At 28.3% G+C, this 23,566-nt stretch overlaps 1 protein-coding gene across 1 annotated transcript in view; it reads right to left on the bottom strand.

Moving 5' to 3' along the window:
• The window catches only part of LOC129968716 (protein Wnt-4-like), a 196,332-nt gene extending 173,477 nt beyond the window's left edge, over window positions 1-22,855 (bottom strand). Inside the window, exon 1 of the mRNA XM_056082893.1 lies at window positions 22,570-22,855. Within this exon, the coding sequence (XP_055938868.1) occupies window positions 22,570-22,643 (74 nt within the window). The 5' untranslated portion in view covers window positions 22,644-22,855. The remainder of the gene's footprint in view (window positions 1-22,569) is intronic.
• Between the last annotated feature and the right edge of the window lie 711 nt (window positions 22,856-23,566).

Genomic DNA, 23,566 nt, shown 5'->3' with positions numbered 1-23,566 from the left:
ATCAGTGGTTTTCTTCGCCTCGAGTCCGTAACAGCCATTTGTTAAATTAATTATATTTCTTTTGCTTGTTGACCTGTCCGTGAACACAATAACTTAAAACCAAAAAAGGCGAGTGATAGAGAGATAAAATTTTGTTTATGGTTTAATCATCAAAAAGCGATGCATAATGAATTTTTCATTAAATATATCTACATAACGGCCGGCTGTTGGCCCATCTAAACATGCCTGTGTGAATATGAATACGGTAACTTAAAATCCAATGACTTAGATGAATGAAATGTATTATGTATCTTGTGATTAAATATGTAAGCATGTATCGAGATTTGAAACCAATCGGTCTAATCGAATTTATTTCAAACTGCATATTCTATTTTCTTCATGATATTACAAATAGCAAAACGTTAATGTTGTGCCAAGATATACTTTATGTCATTTCGGAAAGTGACAACTTGCAGAGTTTGGTGCTTTCTTTGTCATGAGTAGAAGAATACAAACTTAAGCTGTTTATTTCAGTATCCTGAGACTAGCACTATAGGAAAAATTTAATCCATAAAAGGATATATTGTAAGATGTGTGCATTTCCGGAATTCGTTATTAGACCTTGATCTTGACTTCCACCCAGTTAGATATATTTTAGTAGCGGATTTTCGACTAACCAGACTAAGCAGCTGTCTAGGGCGCAAGCAGGTTCATTTAAAAATATTATTTCCCTAGCTGCTAAATAAATGTTTGTAAAAAATACAAATTCTATGAATTATAAAATATTAGGATAATATTAATATTTTATCAAGTTTAATTGCTCAGATTCCTTTAAGTTTTATCATGTTCCTTTAGTTATCTGAATATTTATAAACACGAAGTTTTTTCGTTAGTAACATTGAGTACAAACGTGGATGCCGGATATTCTTTAAGCCTAATAGATAAATAATTTATTTCTACAAAGTTAATGAAATAAAAAAAGTTAACCTAAAATAAATAAATAACATATTAAAAGAGTATTGGAATATGAAACTAAATTGCACTTTATTAAAGGAGAATTCTCATAATTTATACTGCCTGGAGCCGCAAAATACCTAAATCCACCACTGATGTGTTTTCTTTCATCTCATCCCTAGTTTGATGAAATAAACGCCTCCTGGTGCCTACACAAAATCGTAGAGTTTCCGTATCTAAGAACTGATAGCATGGGATAAGTGAATAAAAAGTAAAATATCGAGTTAGTAAACAGAAAGACGGAGAAAGACCCCACCCACCCTTTCTTGCCTTCCATTTTCTATCAAAATATTAGAACACTGCTCCAAAAATAAATACTTTAGTACATAAATACACAGATGCTCAGCCCTCGACGCTATGACACATTTGGGTCTTCATACTACTCATTATTATTATTATTATGTGTTATATACAAAAAAAAAACCCTAGACACTGAAATAAATGATGGAAACTAAGAGCAAAATTAAATATTGAAAACTAGATCAAAATTGTAATGCAGTATCCTGCTTTTGCACATTTCAAGGAAATAGAATAGCGGGGTAAATGGAAGAAATGAAAGCTGCAGAATACCATTGATCTAAAGGAACAAATAAAAAGTGTTTTGTAAGCGAATGGAAAAAATTAAAGGCAATGAAGTAACAGGGTGGTAATATTTTGCAGTTCTTAATTCGTCCAACTAACGATATATGCTTTATTAATTCTCTTATCTGACAGAATTTAGAGGCTTGTTGTCAAAAGTTTTCTTACAATATATTTGCAATATGCAATTACAAATTTATCTACACGCTGTGTATAAATAACGATTGAAAATAACTCACGTAAAAGTAAAAAGTCGAGTAGGAAAGCAGAACAAATTTAACTACTACGTTTCTAAATTCCAGAATATCAGTTTGGTACTTTATTTCAAGGTAACCAAGGGACTAAAAAGAAAGAAAAAAAATCTTGATTTAAACTCATCGTCCGATTTCTGCTAAAAAAACAATGCAAAAAACAGAAGCATTTTGAATTGTGACAGTTTGGAATGAATCCTTTACTCACGGATGGAATGAATCCTTTACTCACAAAAAACAAAAGACATAACATTTTTAGGATGATCCAGCACTTAAATTATGACTCCATTGCCTTTTCTCCTATAACTCATGTTGCAGGTCTTCGCGAAGAAAGTAAGAAATGTTATGTCTTCTAGCAAAGGTCAATTTATTCAGACATTTTTTGCTGATTTTCTATTATTGAGTAAGTCTGCCTCGCTTGGTTGCCGTTACATTTTCTGCTTTGATTTTTAATTTTAATATCTGTCTATTTTGTTTATACCTAAATTTTTGATATGTGTTCACTAATCATATATTAAGCGATAAAATGTTTATTAAAAAATTTATCACTTATTTTAAATAACGATTATTTTGTAAATGTTCCTATGTTATTCAATTTTTTTGCCAAGAAAACGTATTTTAACTTTTTTAAATGAAAACTTTGTTTATGCATTCACCTGTAGATATTTTTTTCGTTGACTTCTAATTTAAAGTTTTTTAGCGGATATACATGTTTGCATTTGGAAACAGAATTCATAAACCCTAAACTGCATCCTGTTTTTGATACGTATTTCATTTCGAAAGTTTGTCATGGAATGTCTCATAAACGTTTTTTATTCTAATAAACAATAATAATTAATGAAACCACGTTCATGCAAACGATATCATGAAATTTTACTATATAATCAAGCAAAATTAAATGAATTTCATTTATTCAAAATAATTATTTTTAATTTAATGGATAAAAAAATTCAAAGAAAACAGTATATTGTGGTGAAATGAAGATCATTACGATCCTTGCATTGGAAGCAAGAGGACCCTTGTTTTTCTGGAATATTTCTTTAATAATCACATTTCACACAAAACACGAAAGATGAGACATAAACGCTCGCACCTTACAGAATAGCATCTCGTCTCATAATAATTACAATAGAAATGCACTATGGGATGCGTACCTAATCAGGCATCGCCATCTATTATCCAAAAGAGAAGATAGGGTAATGCAACAGCTACAATATCATTTTTCAGCGTTATTTCGCAAAAACAGTTAAAATTTAAGATGTCTTCTATAGCCGAAAAGGTGCAGACATGTAGTAATTAAAATAAGTAACCAAGTGCGATGACCCCCTTTTTTTATTTTAATTGGAGAATACCATGGTCCACTACTTTTATTTTTCTCACATAGAATGAAGAGAGAAATTAATAATATAAACGTGTCACCAAAATTGGCACGACAATGCATCATACCGTTTTTCAGTCTGATAACTGCTGATGGATGTCACCCAAAAGCAAATGTGATTTGCTGATGACGGAGATAGGCAGGCTATTACTTAATATACATTGGTTCAGTAAAGCAATTAATAGTAACTTTCACACTGAGAGCCGTTCTTCGGAATTTTACGCGACGTGTTAAAAATAAAAATGTAGAGTGTCTGAATGTGGTGTAACTTCTGATTGAATAACTGTGGTGTGTGTGTAAGAATTTATCAGATGAAAATGAGCAGCGCTCATGAATTTTGTATGAACTGTGTTTTTAGATTTTTGGAAATGATGCGTAGGGAGCGTTGAGAGTAAAGATCCCATTCTTTTAAGAATATAAAATGCTGTAAGATGATTAGTTATAATTTGCGAGCAAGATTAAAAGAAACGAAAAAAATCATAGATGCATTTTAAGTACATTATTAAGAAGCAATCAACTCGTTACATCTTTCTACATAATTTCAAAGGAAAGCTTGTTTATAAGAGGGTAAATTTAATATTAGCAACGCGCAACTTCTTTTTTCTGAAAGCAATATTGACTCGAGCAAAAAATGATGAAAATATAGTGCAGCGCTTAAAATGGTCACTTTGAAAATGTTTGAGTGCTACATTCAAACTTTTAATAATCTTATTAGAATATTAGCTGCCTTTTGGCGATTAGCTGCTTCACTGGGTATATTGTCTGTTTTTAATTTCAATAAATCTGGTATGCATAACTTTATGCTCATGATTTCTTAACAAAATATTTTTAAGCATCAAATTATGATAGATATCAATACTGTATAATTTTAAAAACTTACTCTTGATTTGCTCATTATACGTACAAATCAGTCCTGTGACATCATAGCGTTTCAAAAAATACTGACTATCAATTGAACTCTCTTCTAAATTTATAACTCGTCATGTAACCTACACAGATCTTAAACAGAGTCCTTTAACCTCCAACAATAAAAAAAATAACGTGATATTTGACGAAACAATGAAAATGCTAGCATTTCAGGACAACAATTCAATCGCTTATATTTGTTAATATGCAACAATGTAATTGTTTATATTTGATATCAGATAATCGTTTTTTTCTTCACGATTCCGTCAAATTAACAAATATTAAGCCATGTAATTTTAATTCTCTAACTTAAGTTCTGTTTATTGTGTATGTATGGAGATAGTCTCATAACATCATAGAGCTATTAAAAATGTAAATATCCGGTTCATCTATCTTCTAAATTTTGCGTTATTATAACCACTTTTTTATTTCTACAAACTACATAGATATTAGTTAAACAAAATTCTTCTTCCTTAGCTTTAAACAATGAAAGAAATTCAAAGTGATTAAATATTTGACGAAACAATGAAAAAGGTTTGAGTTTCAGGCAAGAATGGAATCGGTTGTTGGAAATCTGGTAAAATAACATTTTTAAAAAACGTTACCAAAACCAACTTTAGCAAAAAATCGCGCGACTATTCAATTGATATAATTTAAAAAGACAATTGAAATTAAAATTTTGTAAAACGTTTTTCTGTACATTAATATTTTCGGAAAATAACGAGGAAAATCATAAAAGGTTCGATGAATTTTTTAAGTAATTAAAATTTCAAAAAAATCGCTTCGAGGTGCACATTTTCACTCTCCAAATTATATATGTGCTAAGTAGCTCTAAGTCAAACGGTCTGACCAAAATTTCTTTAATTTTAATTAATTAAAATGTCAAAGCAAATGTAAAAGTTAATCGCTATGAGATTAACCTTCTCACCTTCCAATACATATCTGGACCAAATTTGTTAGATCTAAGTCTAATAGTCCAACACATGCAGATACATTCTTCTTTTCTATTTTAGAAAAGTGTAGGAGTACTTCAGCCTATAATATGTACCGTAAGACTAAATATAAAAAAGGGAGTAAGTTTATAAATTAGTTTCCAAATAATAATTCTCATTTAAAAATAGAATGCCAATCTGGTTAAAAAATCTGTGCATATAATCAATTAAATAATTTAATTCTCAAAACTTCAAGTAAGATACAAATTGAAAATTATTTTTACTCTGTAAATAAATAAATTAAAAGAAGATACCCTTATTTCGATCAATTAAAAGAAAACTTTCGAAACTCTCTATTTCTGAACCATTATCATACTAATCAGGATATTTTAGCCTTCGTTCATCTATATTTATGTTATTTATAAAGTTTTGAAGCAATTGTATAGCAAGGATAATGCACACACATACAAATATATAATTAATAACATCGCAACGTGCATGAGCAAAAAACATTTTGCTCAACAACTAAAAAAATGGAAAGTATTGTAAAATATACTAAAGAATGCTTGTAAAAAATTATTAAGATGAAAGAACAAATTGTACGGAAATGAAATTATTATAATTGAGAAGCTCACGTTGTATGATTTTCGAAATGAGTGAAACATGTTTTTTGTGAACAAATACTCTTTAAAGATACTGAGATAAGACATTAATACTTTCATTAATTTATTTTATTAAAAATCTAATTAAGATTTATGAAACAACATTTTCGCACTGAGCACTTCCTACGCAAGATGTAATTATCTACCAAATTTGATAATTCTACGTCCACCGGTGTGCCCTGTAATGTCAATCAACCATTTTTCATCCTTCATGTTAAAATTCGCGAATGGTATATGAATATAGAAACATAATAATATTAAATTTATAATTAATTAATTAATTATTTTTAATTATATTTCATAAATTTTTAATATATGGCTGATATATTTGTTGATTGGAACAGTGCATAAACAAAGTGAATTTATTGTATCAAACGCAAAAACAAGAAATTCAATGTGAAATTTAACTATCTGAATAAAAAACAAATTGCATATCTACATAATTGATTCTCTGATACAATTAACTTTGGAATCAGTACCGAACTATTATACTGATCACGGTTGTAGTAAAAGTTCATATCTAAATTAATCTGAAACTCGGCTTATTAAAAGGGACTGAACATAAGCATATGATTCGATGTAGGACAACTTGCGTTCATATACGCTGTAAAACTCTAAATTACTTTTTCACGAAGTGAATTTGAATACTGTCGTTAATCATTTTGAGCTGCTAATGAAAACACATCATTAACACCAATTATCTATCCCACTTTCGGATCAATTTCTTTTAACCAGCTATTTCTTTAATCTAGGTACAAGCCTTGATTATATTGTTTACAAGCTAATTTCACAATTTTAATATTAAGTTTCAGTTTCAGAAGAAAAAAGTGGGAGTGGTCTCTCCAAAGATTTCTCGCGTACTCTCTAATAAAGGTGTTATCCGCCACCTCTGCAAAAATTTGGATCTTGGGTGAGGCAAAGAACGCATTATATGGCGTACAATAATTATGAAATATTTATCTTTGGTGAGTTTCATGACAATTTATTCCAGACATGCGGTTAATATTATCCGAAAATTGAATTTGTATTTTAGACCCGTTTTTTCCAACCGAATGAAACCAAAATTTGACAAAGATTTGTCGCAAAATTATATACTAAATTTGATATATTTAAATCATTGCGCTTTCGAATCATCGCGTTCACATCCTAGTTAGAGTATAGGTGTTAAATCTGTCCTCCGAATTTTATCACATCTAGCTCTCTTCATTTAGCACTTACCGTGTTTACTTATATTCGAACAGCCGGACAGACAAATTTTCCCTCAGTAGATTTTTGCTCAAAATTTGATAGAAATCTGCAAATTTTGTGTAAAAATTATATACCAAATTTTATCCGTCTAGTTCAAAGTGTATGTGAGTTCTCTTCATAGGTAGACAGATATATATATACATATATATATATATACATATACAGGGTTGTCAAAAAAAATTTTCCCCTATATATGAAACCCTAGCGGCCCATCCGCTCAACCAATCGAACCAAAATTTCAGACATGGTTGTTTGAAGGTATGCGCTGGAGATTGTGATGATTCTAAACAATACAGGGTTCACGGTTACGGTTACAGTGAGAGAATTTTGAAATTTTCGAAAGGCAACACCCACTTTTTCCTTGCGCAAATTGATCCGCGTATTGAAAAACCACAAATGGCGTTGGAACGATTAGCGTGTGACGAAAATTGCCACCGTAAAGCATTTGCAAAGAAGAGCATTATAAAGGACCAATGACACCACAGAGAGGAAAGAGAAAAAAAGTTTTTATTGGAATGGATAGTTATAATTACAGGTTTTCAACGCGTTCACCTTCGCAGGCGACAACGCATTGCATTCGGGAGATTGTGGACAACAATGCCGAACGTAACATGAAAGGAGGAATCTGCATAACTTCACGTGTTATAGCATCTTGCAATTCTGACACATCTCGTGGACCAGGCGTGTACACCTTACATTTCAGATAACCCTAGAACCAGAAATCCATAGGAGTGAGTCGGGGGATAGCGGTGGCCACGAAACTGCAAAGTTACTAGAGATGACTCTATCACCAAAGTGTTGTTGCATCACTAGTCGAACACACTGGGCGACGTGTGAAGGAGCCCCCTCTTGCATCCATACAATGTCCCTAATGACATTTCGTTGCTGCAATTCAGGAATAACGGAATTCTGCAACTGTGTCAGAATTGCAAGATGCGATAACACGTGAAGTTATGCAGATTCCTCCTTTCATGTTACGTTTGCAATTGTCCACAATCTCCCGAATGCAATGCGTTGTCGCCTGCGAAGATGAACACGTTGAAAACATGTAATTATAACTTTCCATTCCAATAAAAACTTTTTCTCTCTTTCCTCTCTGTATTGTCATTATTCCTTTATAATGCTCTTCTTTGCATATGCTTTACGGCGGCAATTTTCATCACACGCTAATCGTTCCAACGCCATTTGTGGTTTTTCAATACGCGGATCAATTTGCGCAAGGAAAAAGTGGGTGTTGCCTTTCGAAAATTTCAAAATTCTCTCACTGTAACCGTAACCGTGAGTTCTGCGTTGTTTAGAATCATCACAATCTCCAGCGCATACCTTCAAACAAACATGTCCAAAATTTTGGTTCGATTGGTTGAGCGGATGGGCTCATATATATATTATTTTTAGAAATATGTTTTTCGAACTGAGGGAGGTCTGAAACAGAGATTCGCCGAAATCAGGAGTTGGGATTTTTTGACGATGAAAATATTTTCTCTGTATTTCGTATACGAGAAAGTAAAGAATAAACCTCTCAGTAAAACATAGACACTGAAAATTAAGACTTCAATAGCTGCTAGTGCTTCGTATGTGATTTCACAGCATCTAAGTATGTATAGAGAAAGTAGTCTTTAGGTGCAAGGTCATAACCAATCACTTATTCTGCTGCGAGGTAATACCGAGCACCAGTTATCAATCACATTGGGAGAAATTACTCCACATAGAATTTATTCATTCAAGAGATATTGTTCCGATTAAAATTCCCTAAATTTACACAAAAATAACAAATTATATTGAAAAACACTGAGTATTTACAATATTTACATATGGGAGTTATTTCTATTGCTTAGGAAAATAGTTTGAGGCTCGAAATTAGAAGGAAAACATTGATGTCTTTTAATATGCGAGAATGTTCTAATAAAAATGAGAAATTTGAAGATGAAAGCGAATATCCCTTTCACCATGTAGGCAGGTGGCGGATGATTCCTTTCTGCACTTTTACATTGCCGAAAATACTGCGCGCTTTATTGCCTACTGGGTTAGTATAACTTCATTCTCTCCTACTAATTAAAATTTATTTTTTTAATGATACAAATTTCATCTCAGTGTAATAATTCTGTTATTTTAAATTTTCAAAATTTAATCACTGGTTTTGAAATAAGAAAATTTATAGAAATTGCAAGGCTAGCTGAAACTTGGAATTACTCTACCTTCATCTTTTTTATATTTCTATTTAAAATATTTTTCTCAATACTTTTATTGGTTTTAAAAGAATTCGAAAATTTATCTAATCTCCTGCCATCTTTATCTGTTTCTTCTGCGTAATATTAATATTGTAATTACGAAGATTTTAGAACTTTGAATAGAGACGAATTTGGGGTAATGATTTAACGATGTAAATATATATATATATATATATATATATATATATATATATATATATATATATATATATATATATATATATATATATATATATATATAAATGTAAAAACAAATTGGAGATAGCGTTTTACTTCAGACCGATTTTCAATATTAATTTCTTGTAGGCTTCAGGCATAAATTCATAATTCTGTTACAAATGCTGATCTTAACTCTGAATAATTTTGCATTTATCACATGTTTTTACAAACCAAAATTTTCAGTTTTAACATTTTTAATTACTTTTTTTAAAAAATCTTACATGTTGGTCAAGGTACAGCATAACGTTGTACCATTACCGGAAGGTATTGTACCTTTGGCCTGTATTTATTATAAGAATAAACATAAATGAGAAAATGAATTTTATTTACATAAAATGAAAGATTGTTATTTTTGATTAAATCTTGTATTCGTATACAAGTTATCTACAAAAGTTCATAGTTTTTGAAAGGTTCAGGGTTTTTTTAAATATGAATATATTACTTATATTACTATTTAATGACTGCGAAAAATCTTTACTGAATTTTCTAATTTGAAAAAAAAAGTTGAGTCACTTTTTAAAGTTTTAGTTTTGGCCAGCGTTTGATTTTAGCGTCTATAATACTAATTTCCTAGAAATGTCTTTGATAATCTTTGGTATAACTTTTGACTTTACTAGTTCCTATTTATCGTTACACATTTTCAGGGAATGTCTGTCAGGAGGTCAATGGTAGATTTAGATTGGCAAGAGTTTGGGTCAGAATCTGTGTTGGCGAACCTACAATGGCTGAATCATATGTGAGATTTGAATAAATTATCGACTTGTCAGTTACAGATGAAGGCATAAATTCGTCATTAGTAAGAATATTCTTTTTAAACAGAACACAACCTACTACATTGAACATTTCCATGATATTTGGAATCAGACTTAGTAATCCAATTTAGCCACACCATATATGGTTAACAGGTTTACATGTTTATTTAAAGTTAACATCCTATTTTTCATTGCTTAGTTGAAAGAAGTTTTGAATGAGTCACTTGCATCCCTGCCTAATGGATGACTGTTGAATAAAATATTATGATAATCATATCATTTTTTCTCTATATAACAAGAATAATTATGTGAGTTTTGGGATAGTCAAGATGTAACAGCAGATTTTCAAATATGGCTCGGTTATGATCTATAGTGTGTTTAAATAACTGAAGAAAAGTAATCTTGTGAAGTAAATTAAAAATCGAAAAGTAGTCTAATAGAAATAGAAAACAGAAAGAAATTTCCTAAGATTTGTAGACGAAAATACCCTAAAGATTAAATCACAAGTTAAGAGATTACGCAATATCATATATCAGAAGTATTTATTAAAATTCAAAAATATTTTATTTAATTTTCTTACAAACGTAAACTTCCAATCAATAGAGAAATGAAAAGAAATGGAAAATTTACATTGGGCTTCTAAAAAGTATTTACTTAGCCGCCATAATAATTGGAATGAAAATAGACAATAGACTAAGACGATAGACCATAAGATACATGTCAATATAGATGGTATACAAAAATTGTCAACTTTCTCACTATCTGAGGAAATGATCTTGATAAAAATAATCCCTAATTCCATATAAATACGAAATATTGTATCTCTGATTTGGTCAAGGGAGCAACACATCATGGTGATCAAAACTACCATATAGTATATTTTTACATTTAAAACTTTATAACTCATTGTTTGGAATAATAAAATCAGAATTTGCGCAAAATAAAACTATTAATATATCTATAATATGAATACATTAATATCATTTCTTAATTGTGTAAAAAAAAAAAAAAAAAAAAAACTTTGGGCCAAAAGCAATGTTACAAAGGCAAGGCTTTGTAATACTTGTTTTTTATTAGTGCAATAATAGTGCAACATTTTTTATTCATGAAAGTATCCAAGTGAAAATAGCAACAAGTTAATTTAAGTAATTAGTAATTAATCTTTATATTAAGCACAAAAACTTTCAAATTTTGTTTCCCGTTTGACCACAAACTGCAGTGGTCAAAGGTTCAAGATTCTCCCCTAGATAGCTCTAATTCGAACGAAGGGGAGGAAAGCGATGCTTTTTACGAGCAAATAAAACAGTTTTATTTTTAGTTATGAAATTAAAGCATACATACGAAGAAACATTACCAGAACACATTAACAAAATTCTGGAAGAACACTAAAGGAAGCCGATAATTAATAATTTATATCATGGACAAATAATGATTTGGTTTATTTTCATGTTTTTTACTAGAGAAGAATAATTTTTTAATTAACAGTTTCCGACATTTTATTAAACTCTCTGCTTTGATTCAATATGTATAAATAAAAATTGTACTTAATTAATCTGAATAAAATATGGAGAAAATTAACAGTTCGCGGTTTTTAAATATCGTCTGGCTGATTTGATATTCTTATTTGCACTTTTTAAAAGCCGTTTCGAACGATTAAATATAATACTTAACATAAAAGTACTGAACATGAAAACATTTTAATACCAATCAGCGATAAGTATATCAACTAGTTTTGTATAAAACTGAATGACTGCGTTTGAGTTCTACCCTACTGTTATGGCTCTACTATGATATTACTTAAAGCAGAGTTAGATAGGGTGCTGTGAAAAAAGTTATGTATGCAAAATACAGGTTTTCTCTTTGACAGAGTAAATTTATTGGATTTTTGGTAGACTGGTTTTGCCAATACAATGTACAGAAAAAAGCGGAATAAATATAAAGAAGTTAGTGCTACGTTTGTGGATGGCGGCTTTTTTTTAATTTTAATAATTCAACTTAATAACAATAATTATATACTTTTACCGAACTCATAGTATTATAACAACCATTATACATTTCTGGGCAATATAAATTCTTTTTTCTTAATTGTAGAACGCTATAAAGTATCAGAAAAGAAGTTTAATTATTAATTACAATTTAATTATACTATTAACTATAACTAACTATAATAATTAACTACAGCTTTCATACGGGAATAAAAACGAAACTCGATATTTTGGTGTTTAATAGTGAAGGATTATATTTAGTTATGCAAACTCAAATTCATTTTATAATAATTTGTCAAAAAAAATTTAACTTAGTATAGCATTAAGTAATAATTTAGTAATTTCATGCATTTTTAATACGTTTACTTCTTAAAGGACGGCTACCTTAAATATATGTTGCATATTTCAGGGATATATCAAGTATATATATATAAAAAAAGAAAAACCTTCCAGAAACAATGCCGTGGCAATAGTCAGTGATTCGTTGGGCTTAGTACAGTAAAAATATTCATCCATGCAACATAGTAACATGGCTTTGTTTTCATATCATTTTTTTCGGTCTTGATCCATTCCTATTCATTTAATAGCAAAAAACATTTTTATAGAGATGCAAATATTTGATTGTACCTCACTTACTATAATCTCGGCACATTCATCCTTTTTTTTTTTTTTTTTTTGAGACTGATATCAAATAAAAATTGCTTTATAATTTTTTCCGTAATACACAGTTTGCATTAGTTTTATTAGTTTAAAATGACGGCAACATTAACAAATTGCCGAAAAATTTGAGAATGTCTTCTGAACATCTCTATAAATGAGTAGAAATAAAGAATTAATGCAATAAAGGCAGCCAGCAGTCATTTAAATGACGATACATTGTTATAAAAAATTTTGAAATACGACAATATATCTAACAATAAAAACTATTATTTTATTATTAGATTTCTTAATAATGGTATTTATTCTAATTAATGTGCCGGAATTTTGGTAGCGTTTAGTATCCATTAAATTTCTTAAGCATGATTAATTTAATATTCAAGATTCCTTCAACAACAAACCTTTAGGTATTAAATTGTGACAGATATTAAAGCCATATTATTTTAATAGTCTTACACCTCTGGTTATTGTGTTTATCTGTTTTCTTAATGTTAAGTTCCACGACATCACTATGCCATTAAAAGCGTAAATGTGAGTTAAAACATTTTCTAACTGCACACTGTCATTCTGGGTATTTTAACTTCCGCGCTATTAACCTTCCCTTATTATTCCTAATCAGAGACAAATTTCAGACTAGACAGATTAGGCCGCCTTGGGCCGCCAGGCAAAGATGAGGCCGCAAACAGATCGATTTAAAAACTTTATTTTTTGTAGTCAAATAAATAAATTTGCAAAATATACTATTTCAATCAATTTTAAAATATTAGGATTATATTAGCATTTTATGCATAATTAATCACCTCCCTATACGTTTCTTTATGTTCAACTTTGTTATTAAAATATTTATAAACATGATCGTTTGCTTGAATGATATTGCAAGCAAACATGAAAGTCGGGCACTCTGGAGTCATGACAAATAAATAAAGATAGATGCATTTCCGAAAGCTAAAAAGCAAACTGATCCATTTAAGATAAACCATTAACAGGTTAATAATGTGTTGAAATATGAAACTAAATTATTTGGTTTATTGAATCAAAAGCCTCATAACGTGTATTGTCTAGATTTGTTTCTCATGCAAACTATCAGATAATAAATAGAATCTAACTCTTTCATTTTTCAGTAACTGGTTAGTAAAGTGCGCTCATATGAAACAATGAAAACAATATGAATTTTATTACAAAAATGAAATGGGCTGTTGATAATTATGTAAAAATATTTTTAAGGAATTTAAAAATATTCAAATTCAGGGGGGCAAAATTACATAGCAACTAAATTAGATAATTAAAAGAATTTTTTGAATTTTAAAGAAAGGTCAAAAACTTTTCTGTTCACTAATAATTTATGAATTATTAAGAAAAAAACGTCAACATTTTCACATAATTATTAATTAATGTTCTAATTAATTTTGAAAAATTATTCTGAGGAAAAAATATTTTATTTTTTCTATGTATATATGTACCAAAGTTGGTAGCTTTGAGCGAAACGCTCTGCCTTTAGAATGCGCACCCAGGCATACATACACACACACAAATACACACATACACACATTCTCCTTCCTTATCAGTACAGAAAAAAAGAGATGAATTGCAGCTTTAAATAAATAAGTCTGCTGATTTAAAATGTATTAGATTTCAAAATTTATAAAATAAAAATTCATTTATGAAAAAAATAAATTTAACTATAATAATTTTTAAATTTATTTATTAAAATTTATTTTTATTAAACATTTATTAGTAAAAATTTATTATTTACGAAATAAAAATAGAATACAAATAATTCCTATTATAGCATACAATGATCAAATCACTAAGAATTGCAACTCCTACACAGGACAAGAACCTGCTAATGCTGCATTTTTAATCGTATAAATCAAAAATCAAAACATTCAGTTTAAGGCGCGGAAAATGAAAAGGTTTTCTTAAATATATATAAAAAATGATTATTGAAACGGAATTAATTAAAAATTAATTCTGTTAACACAAAATTAAATGTCTTTCTTAAAAACAATAAATCTATATAAATATCATAAGCGTACTCTAATTTTAAATACATGAATTCTAAAATTAATTAGAAGCAGAAGAAAATACAATAAAAATCATTAGAAAATTTATTCAAGATAAAAACTGATACTACAGTTGGGGTTCCAAATACCCAAAGACAAATCTAAAGAATTATTCTTACCTTTTCTATCATTAATCCACATCAGTGCACATTTTTATTCGGTTGATTGATTTCACAATTAGAATTTGTCCATATTGGTAAATGACAAGAATAAAGAACTATCAAATGGAAGCAAAATCTGAACCTGGATGAAATTGTTCTTATCATTTTACTGTGACACATAATTTATTATTAAAAAAATCCATTGATATGTTATAGCAGTTGAAAAAAAAATCGGCTGCATCTCCTAATTCTCAAATTAAATAAAATCATCATGCAAACTGAATTTCAAATATCACAGCTTATTCGCCTGATGTCACTATTTCCAGACAAAATAATAACTACTGTCGCAATAAATACATGCGATTCCATAAAAAAATGATTTGCAGCAATTTATTTTCATTAAGCCTTCTAAGTGCAATTATTCAAGAAATAGCATTAGTTCCATATTCGTTGTGAACAGAATTTTAATATGCTTTATGCAAGAATAAGAAAAGAATGAAGTTAAAATAAACGATTTTTATAAAAATCGGATAATAACGATTACGAATGTTGCCAATATCAAAAATAAAATAAATATTTTTCTTTCAAAATATCTGAATATTCTACAGAATTTTTTTAACGCAATGAATTTAACAAGAAGTGAAGTATTTTCTTAACAGAAATTGCTAAACAATAAACAAAAATATTTTTGCTTGAGTTTATTCGATAATAAAGCATATTTCTAAATATAAATTGAATTATATGAAAAGTCAGCAAAGTGAAACCATATAAATAACAGTAGAAGAATTTTTAAAGTCGTATTTACAAAGAGAATAGGTATTATCTTAGCATGTTTAAAATATTTCGAAAATAATTAAATTTTCCATTTTCTTTAATAAATTTAAATGAGAGGTTCATTTCGAATAAGTATAGAAAAAGTCTTATTTAAAATATAATTTTTATTGCAATAGGGATAAAAGCAAATGCGGTCATCATTGAATAGATGTCTTAAAATCGATTATAAATTACAATTTATGTTGCAGGAGTAACAATCTAAGTCGTGCTATAAATCGAGAAAAATATGAAATCAATTTCTTTGAAAAGAGGCATATCAGAACGCATTTTTTTTTAATAAACATTGAAGAACAACACTGACAAATGTCGAGTTCTTACTTTTAAGGAAAATGAGTATATTATAGGTGAAAAATAATTAAATATGTGATGAAAGTGACAGTTTGAGACGGAAAATACAAAAATACACCGATAAAAATTTCATTTTTCATATTTTTTACAGCGTTTAATTATTTTGTTTGAAATATAATAAGGTAGATATATATTGTGAAAGATATATAGTAGCTTTTCTTAATATATTCACAGTTTCATGAAATTATTATCACCAAAACAGACAAAAAAATAAGCAAGGAATTTATCAAATTACAGTTATGAGATTTATTATGAGCTTTAAAAAACGATTAATTCAAATTTAGTTTTAAAAAGAGATCATCATATAATAATATTTTATACAAAAATAGCTTTTATATTAAAAATATTGTACAAGAAAAGATTTTAATCTCGAACAACACTGGATGTTTTTACATTATTCTTATTTATGTTTTTAATCTGAAAAAAATACGCCACACTAAAAAAAATCATACTTTTTGTTAAGAATTATAAAGATTTTCAATCAAATGCACTATGTCGAGAAATTAGTTCACTTTTTAATGGTGCCCTTTGCCTTTTTGCTTTTTTTAATGGTGCCACACAATGGTGCCCTTTTTTGACTTTCTAATTACATCTGAGTTTTCTTTCAAGATGCATATCAATTTCCTAATTACGGCAAATAATTCATCTGCGAATCGTTCCGCATACCACACTAAAATGAAAAATTGTAACAATTTTTATGTCGTTAGCGAAGAAAAAACTTATAAATCAAACCTTTTACAGCTTATAAATAGTTTGACGTTTATCACAATAACAGGTTCAGATTGTAAAATAATGGCGTGAGAAAGTAAAGTAGATTTATTTGTCGTGAAGTCTAGTCATGTATTTGAAAAGGTTGAACTTTCGCGCCAGAATAAATTGTTATGCTTTCCAATAACTGTAGAATAAAATTAATTAGATAATATTATACCGGGAAAGAATACAAAGTTTTTCTCTCAAAATAGAATAATAAATTGTCTAACGAAAACTCTTTACGTCTGCTATATTACAATGGGCATGAAAATTCATAAAATAGATTTAATTCCAGATTATTCAAGCTTTCTTTCTCAATAATTAATAGAATTCTAGTAATTAATTTGAGAGGGAGGTGGAGGGATTATCATTCATTGCATTTATTTTTTTGATAAAATAAATATTTTAATTCATGTAATATTTAAGTATACGTATTGTATAAGTATTAAGTATAAGTACAGTAACATTTCACGTGTAAGGGCCAAACGCAACAATTTTTACGTGACGCATTCAAGCAATCAGAAGATAAGTTGGTTATATAATCATTTTTAATAACAAAATATAATAATTTTTAAATGCACATTCAATTTTTTAAATAATATATTGTATAACATGTACAAATGTTCTGTTTTTTTTTTTTTTTTTTGTAAATTTTGAGAGAAAAAGAGATGAATTGTGAATAATACAGTAATAAATTTTTGTGAAATAAATATAGTGAGGGGAAAATTATTTTCCAAAAGATAAATTTGTGGAAATATCATAGTGATTTCAGAAAAACTTTAAAAAATTGAAAGTACCGCAAATAAGTTAAAGACAAAATACTTTAAAAATTGATCTTATTGATTTATAATATAAAATATTTTGTATAAAAAAGGAATTGCAATACATTTATGAAAGAATTAATTCAATCAAGATATTTATTAAAAAAGAAATAAGTTTCATTAAAATGGATTTTTTTTTCATTTATATTTTCCCATTTCAAGATTTTTTCCCCCCATATTTGAATAAGCTTTGCAAAAGTTTGCTTATCGAAAAATGCAAAGCTTGGAAACTTACTTCAGAAAAATTTGTCAACCTGAAAAAAAAAAAAAAAAAAGGAAAGAAAGAAAGTAAAGTAAAGGAAAGAAAAACTTCTAAAACATTTTTAATAGCATTCAACTCAACTAGTAGGAAATACAGCTTATTAAATAGTTATTTTACTTATTTTTATAAATAAATAAATAAATAAAAATTATTTTTATAAATTTCGAAACTGTAAAATTGGAAATCGGAAGAATAAGAAAAAGTTAATTTAGTGTGAAATAAATAACTCTACGGTTGGCAAACAATATATGAAACCAAGGTAAAGATTGTTATGCAATAATAAATTTACTCATTTAATATTCATTAAATTTTTATTCGTTTGAACTCTAAATTAATTAAATTTTAACGTTAATTTTTATTCGTTAAAAAATGACAAATAATGCATATAAAAAGTGTAAAAATAACCTCAAAAATGATTCTTTCTAAGTTATTTTACACTAGTTTTTATTTACATTTTTAATGTTTTTTTTTTTTTCCGTGCTTAAATAAATAACAAGATATTAAAATATTTCTAGTGCTTGAATAAATTAAAAATAATTAAAATAATTCCAGTGCCCTAGAAATATTTTAAATTAAAATATGTTGTGTCTAATATTTAAAAAGAAATAATATAGAAATATCGTAAGAGACGTTGGTTGTTCGAAAATGCTACTGACTGGAATTCCGCCCGCACGCTTTCACGATGTTTTAACACACTTCCGTGAATTGTGCTCGAGTCTCCGAAGTTAGTGCAGACTGTAAATTATAAGAACAAGTCGTAAATTTCTACTATCTGAAAGTGTATTTAACATCCTCAGGCAATAACCAGACAAACGTCATATCATTTAGCGCCGAAATTCGAATATCTGCCTCGTTTAAAACATAACGACTTCTTTTATCATTAACAAAATCTAGTATTCCCGGTATTAAAACAATGCTTACTGTAGATTTTAATACTTTAAGTACAATACGAGAGTCATTTCGGGTGATATTAATTTTTTTCCCTCTGCATAAGAACGAAAATCTTTTGCCCGATGAATCAATCTGCCTATGAATATTGCTTGCAAGAAATGTCAGATTTGTCCATATTTAGAAGACTATAAACGTATTTGTACTAGAGAGAACACATTGTGTGTCTTGTTAACCTCTAAAGTCCACGCTGTAGACAATGCATAATAAATCACCTGCTCTCTGATTCTACAACAGAAAAGAACGAATGGTTCCAGACTTTGAACAGCTAAAAGAATGAATGAAAAAGACAGACAGTAAATAGTTCTGATTTTAAATGTGAATTCGGAAAGAACGAATAACTAATGCTATGAGTCAAATATCCGGTAAGCATTTTCGTGGCTATAGTGTAACAAAATTCTCTGGCTAATGCTTGCTATATTCCGCATAAAATAACAGATAGGATAAAGAATAATTTTATTTAATTTTTTTTTTTTTTAGTTTCAAGCAATATAGTTTTTATATAGATTCATTCATAAAATGAATGTTCCCTTTTTATTTACAAAAATACAAAAAGAACGAAACAAATGATTTCCTCAGATGTCTAGAACTAAATAGGCTTTAAAAATTTACTTTCTTTCTTTCTTTCTTTTTTTTTTGCTAATTTTTTATTTTCAGATAAATATGATATAAAAGAGAATATACTTCGTAAGTATCATTTTCTAAAAACAATATAAAAGTCTCGCATGAATATATCTATTAAACATATGCGTGCATTAAATTTTTTAAGCCAATACTGCATATTAAAGCAATTTATATATTAGGTTCTAAGTTACACATATTTTGCAAATATTGAATTAAAATGGATGAGAAAATTAGCTGAATTCGTGCGCCCACATCCTATTATATTTACTTATATATTTAAGATATAAAGTATTTCATATCCATAGAAAGAACTTTCAAAAGCGAAGGTTCAGTAAGTAGATCATACATTAATAATTAAATTATAACACTTGCACTGTATTCTAAAAAATTAGGTAATTTTAGGGAAAAAAACTATTTAAAAATCGTGTATTATAAATAATGTTTCTTCTAAAACAAAAAATATTTTTTTATATTTATCAAAACTAATACAAACGTTTAGAATGATGTAGTTGTTAAAAATTCTTAGTAAGTTTGGTTAAAAAAATGTTTGACACAAACGTAAATGAAATTTCTGCATATAATTGATAATTTATTGATGATAATAATAAACAATGTTATTTCGAAAAAATTTTACAAAATTTAAAATATTATATAAAAAAAACAATGTTAATAAAAGTGTCGAATTTTTTTCATCTTCTTAGAAGTTTCTAGAAAACTTTATATTTCTAATAAACTATCAATGTCAATAAAATTTTGAAAAAAAAAATTCTAGTTCAAAACATAAAGAACACAAATAACTTTGATTTCTGTATGTCTTTTAAAGCAAATAGAATTTATAACATTCTTTTAATGTTAATACATATTTTAAATAAAAACAAGCATTATCAATACTAAAAATAAGGATATTACTCGCATCTAATGAAAATAAAGAAATAAAGTTTTAATAAAATTGAAAATCTACAGAAACTTTTGACGAGCAAGTTTTATAAAATGAGATATATTTCTCGTACATGAAAAACATTGCGTTGGTTCTTTTTCTTAATGCGCCGAACAGTTATTAAGAATCATAACGGTACTATAAAAAATGGACACATCACAAATAAAAAAATTAATTTTGTAGCTAGAACCTTGTTGGAAAGTTATTATACAATAAATGCTGGAGGTTTGCTTCAATTACAGAATCCAAGGTCGAAACATTTTTGCACATGTTAATTCTTTAAAAGTTTGTTTAGCTGTCCGGAAACCACACGAAACATTTATGTAGCTCTCATTTCCTGTTACACAATGTTTCAAGAAAAAATTAATCAAACCATGAAAAAATAAATAGCGATGAAGAAAAAAGAAAGTTTTATAGGTCATACATCATTAAATTTTTTCAAGAGTTTAATTGAAACTTATCAGTTTTTAGGGTATATTTGGATTTAAATAGTATTGATAAAATTTCTAATTCTCCATTAAAACAGCGTATTTCTGTAATTAGTGCCAGAATACAATAGATTGGAGAAAAAGATTAAAACAATGCTTTTCTAAAAATGTTTCCATTAGTCCTTTTTTTTTTTTTTTTTAACTTACGCAGAACTGTAATACGGGAATAAGAATACCTCATTTGAAACAATAACAATATAAAAGCAGGGGAAAATAAAATTTTAAAAAGTCTTTTTAAAAAAAATATCTATTGGAGATGTAGTAAAAAATTATTAGTTATTAGCGTTAAATTGTCTGCGATTATAAGTCTCATAGTGACATTTTAAAACATAAATTTTAAAGTAATAATAAATTAGGCGGCTGAATTATTTATTTATTTAGTTAGTAAGTTTTTAATTTTCGAATTGTACAAAGTATGCATAGTAGGAATCAGATATAAGCTTTGCAACTGCATTAAACAATTTCAGAAGATATTATATAAAACGATGAAAGATAGCAGAGAGCATAATTAACATTATCATTCACTTAATTATTTTGGCTGCATTCAGAAACCAGAATATCTATGAAATGCTTTAAATTTTGCTGGTCATTTTGTTAAGTTATTATGTTATTTATTTGTTAAGTTATTATTATGAAAGTTATTTATGTATTTATTCCTAGTTATTTCAATTTAATCTTTTTGAAAATGCAGCTAAACTTTCTCCCCCTCTTCCAAGTTGAAAACTTTTTTTGTACGGATTAAATGATTCAATAATATATATCACTACCTTATGACAATATTATGTAAGATGGAAATATCTCCAAAATTTAAAGAATAATTTATCTCATTTCCTGAAATATTTGCTCAGTAACTTGAAATATATTTTTGGTAATATCTGAATGGTATTTAATCGTTAGCACAACATAAAATTACCATATTTTAAGGGTTAATAATTTAGTTGTGTGTCTGTTTTTTGCGCATATGTATTAGATGTAAAATTTTATTCTGTTAAATTTTGATAACTCTAGTTCAGTATTTTTTTTTTAGTTCTTTCTTGATCAAAAACATTTTTAATTCTTATAATGATCATCAATTCGGAAAAAAAAAAATGCATGACATTAAGATTTTTTTTTTTTTTCAGAATCGATTTATGCTTGTTGTCGCACACACAAACAATCAGTTTATGCAAAATTTAGGAATTAATTAATTTCATGTATTGTTTTAGAAGCACAAAAAAAAAAAAAATCTTGCAAATCTAATCGTACAAAAAAAAAGATATATTCGAATAATTTGAACAGTTTGCAAATTTTTAAAAATAATCTTCATACAAAATTATCCGCATTATGTCATAACATTAACATGCTTTAAATATCACGGCTATAACTTTTTATTATTAATGCATGCAATATTCTTAAGATAGAAACCATTTTAAGAGAAATAAGCATCTTGTTTCTTGGAAATAATTAATTTTACATTAATCTTTTTTTGTGGGTGCTAGCAGATCTACTATCTTTTTTCTTATTACACAGAAAAACCACATAACTTCCTACGCATAAAAAGAAAAAAAAAATCATCGGCACATCATAAAAATAAATTAAATGGAACAAAAATAGCTGTACTTACATCCACTTGATTGCCAGTCCTTGCGGAAGCAACATCAATAGAACAATAATATTTACAAGAACAGATCTCAACATAATTGTGCTTTTAATTTCCGACACACACCGAACTGACTTAATATATCAATTAACTTATTTATGATCTTTTCACCGCATGCACGGTACGGCTGTAGATTTCGAAAACATAATTCCACCACAACTGTTCTTTTTATTTTCTCAAAGGTGCACAGATCGCATTTCCATTCAAGAAATGATCGCGGAAGGCATACACACTGCGAGCAGCCGGCACAAGAGCTAACCGAAGAGTGTGTATAACAACTCGCTTTTAGGGTAGGTAAGTAAAGGACGGGGGGTGCTGTTTGACGATGTTTTTGCTCCACCCCTCCCAGCGGACCAATGGGAGACGAGATGCGTGCCGAAGTTTTCTTTTTCGGTGTGTAGTACTTACTACACCGCGGACACACGTTTTATTCTTGCTGTTCAGTGTTTGAAGATTTGCCGCTGGAGGGGTTTGTCGCGAAAAATAAAAGGACAAAAAAGAAAGGGACGACATCGAAATTGTTTCCGACCCCAAGTAGCGTGTCATCGTTGCTGAGAAAGCTCATTTCGTCTTTTGTTATTATTTATTGTCGCTTTCTTCTTCTTTTTCTTTTGAGATCTAACTTCTATTTATTCTTTCCGGAGATTTTGGAGATATTGCTATTTATTTGTCTGCCTGGTTTGCTTGTTTTTTTCACTCTCTGTGTTTTAAATCATTGCCGAAAGGTATTTATTTATAAGGAAAGTTGAAACTTTGTATTAATTAGAATTGAAAGAAAAAAAAAAGTTTCTCCTTCAACAGTATATTTCTACTGATATTTTAATTCCACGATAAAATGAGACAGCATATTTATTCTTTACTCAACACGTTGATGTTAAAACAAAATTACATTGTCAAAGTCACACGATCTCTTTTTAAAACTGATAATGCTTTGTATTGGTTGAAGTTTAGTTTTGTTGTG

Source organism: Argiope bruennichi, chromosome 5 (genome assembly GCF_947563725.1).
Source record: "Argiope bruennichi chromosome 5, qqArgBrue1.1, whole genome shotgun sequence".
Classification (NCBI taxonomy): Eukaryota; Metazoa; Arthropoda; class Arachnida; order Araneae; family Araneidae; genus Argiope; species Argiope bruennichi.
The sequence above is the reverse complement of the archived record's forward strand: the minus strand, read 5'-3'. Positions and strand labels throughout refer to the sequence as shown.